The sequence below is a fragment of the Priapulus caudatus genome, unplaced genomic scaffold, assembly GCF_000485595.1.
Source record: "Priapulus caudatus unplaced genomic scaffold, Priapulus_caudatus-5.0.1 Scaffold961, whole genome shotgun sequence".
In the NCBI taxonomy this organism is placed as follows: domain Eukaryota; kingdom Metazoa; phylum Priapulida; class Priapulimorpha; order Priapulimorphida; family Priapulidae; genus Priapulus; species Priapulus caudatus.
In genome coordinates this window covers 104,107-104,616 of record NW_014578022.1, presented here as the reverse complement: position 1 = coordinate 104,616, position 510 = coordinate 104,107, and the positions used below count along the sequence as shown (strand labels likewise).

The 510-nt window shown below is 46.5% G+C and overlaps 1 protein-coding gene across 1 annotated transcript in view; it reads right to left on the bottom strand.

Moving 5' to 3' along the window:
* Positions 1 to 388: 388 nt before the first annotated feature.
* Positions 389 to 510, bottom strand: part of LOC106814674 (cytochrome P450 2U1-like) — a 7,147-nt gene continuing 7,025 nt past the window's right edge. Inside the window, exon 8 of the mRNA XM_014819019.1 lies at positions 389 to 446. Within this exon, the coding sequence (XP_014674505.1) occupies positions 389 to 446 (58 nt within the window). The remainder of the gene's footprint in view (positions 447 to 510) is intronic.

Below are 510 nucleotides of genomic sequence, written 5' to 3'. Positions count from 1 at the left end.
CGTGTAAAGTAACCGGCGGTTAAACATAAACTCTCTCTGCATTCGCAGAGCGGATTGGAGCACGTGACACATTACATCACTACTCGCGCACGAAAGTGTCGCCATTGTGACGGATATTCCTCATGTATAACGCCCAGCCGCATGCAGGCCGCCTTGCACGAAGAATATTCGTTGATGCATATATCACTGATGTAGGCAACGCTGTGCTTTTGCGACCAGGCATAATGTTCGTATGGCCACGCGCGTTTTTTAAGCAAAGCCCATGTTACGCATGACAAACTTTGGGGATGAATAGGCCTACTGGGTATTTTAAACTTACATGAAAATTTAATTACTTAAACATTGAAATTCGGGTGTATGGTACGAAGATACGCTGATCGGTATCCGATCACACAGAGTGATACTTGTCACGAATCAGCAACTCGCCTAGTTGACACACGTTACGACTGCACGGCAAGACACAAGACCGTTGGAATTGGGCGTTAGGTTATGGTGGCTTCACACATGCAG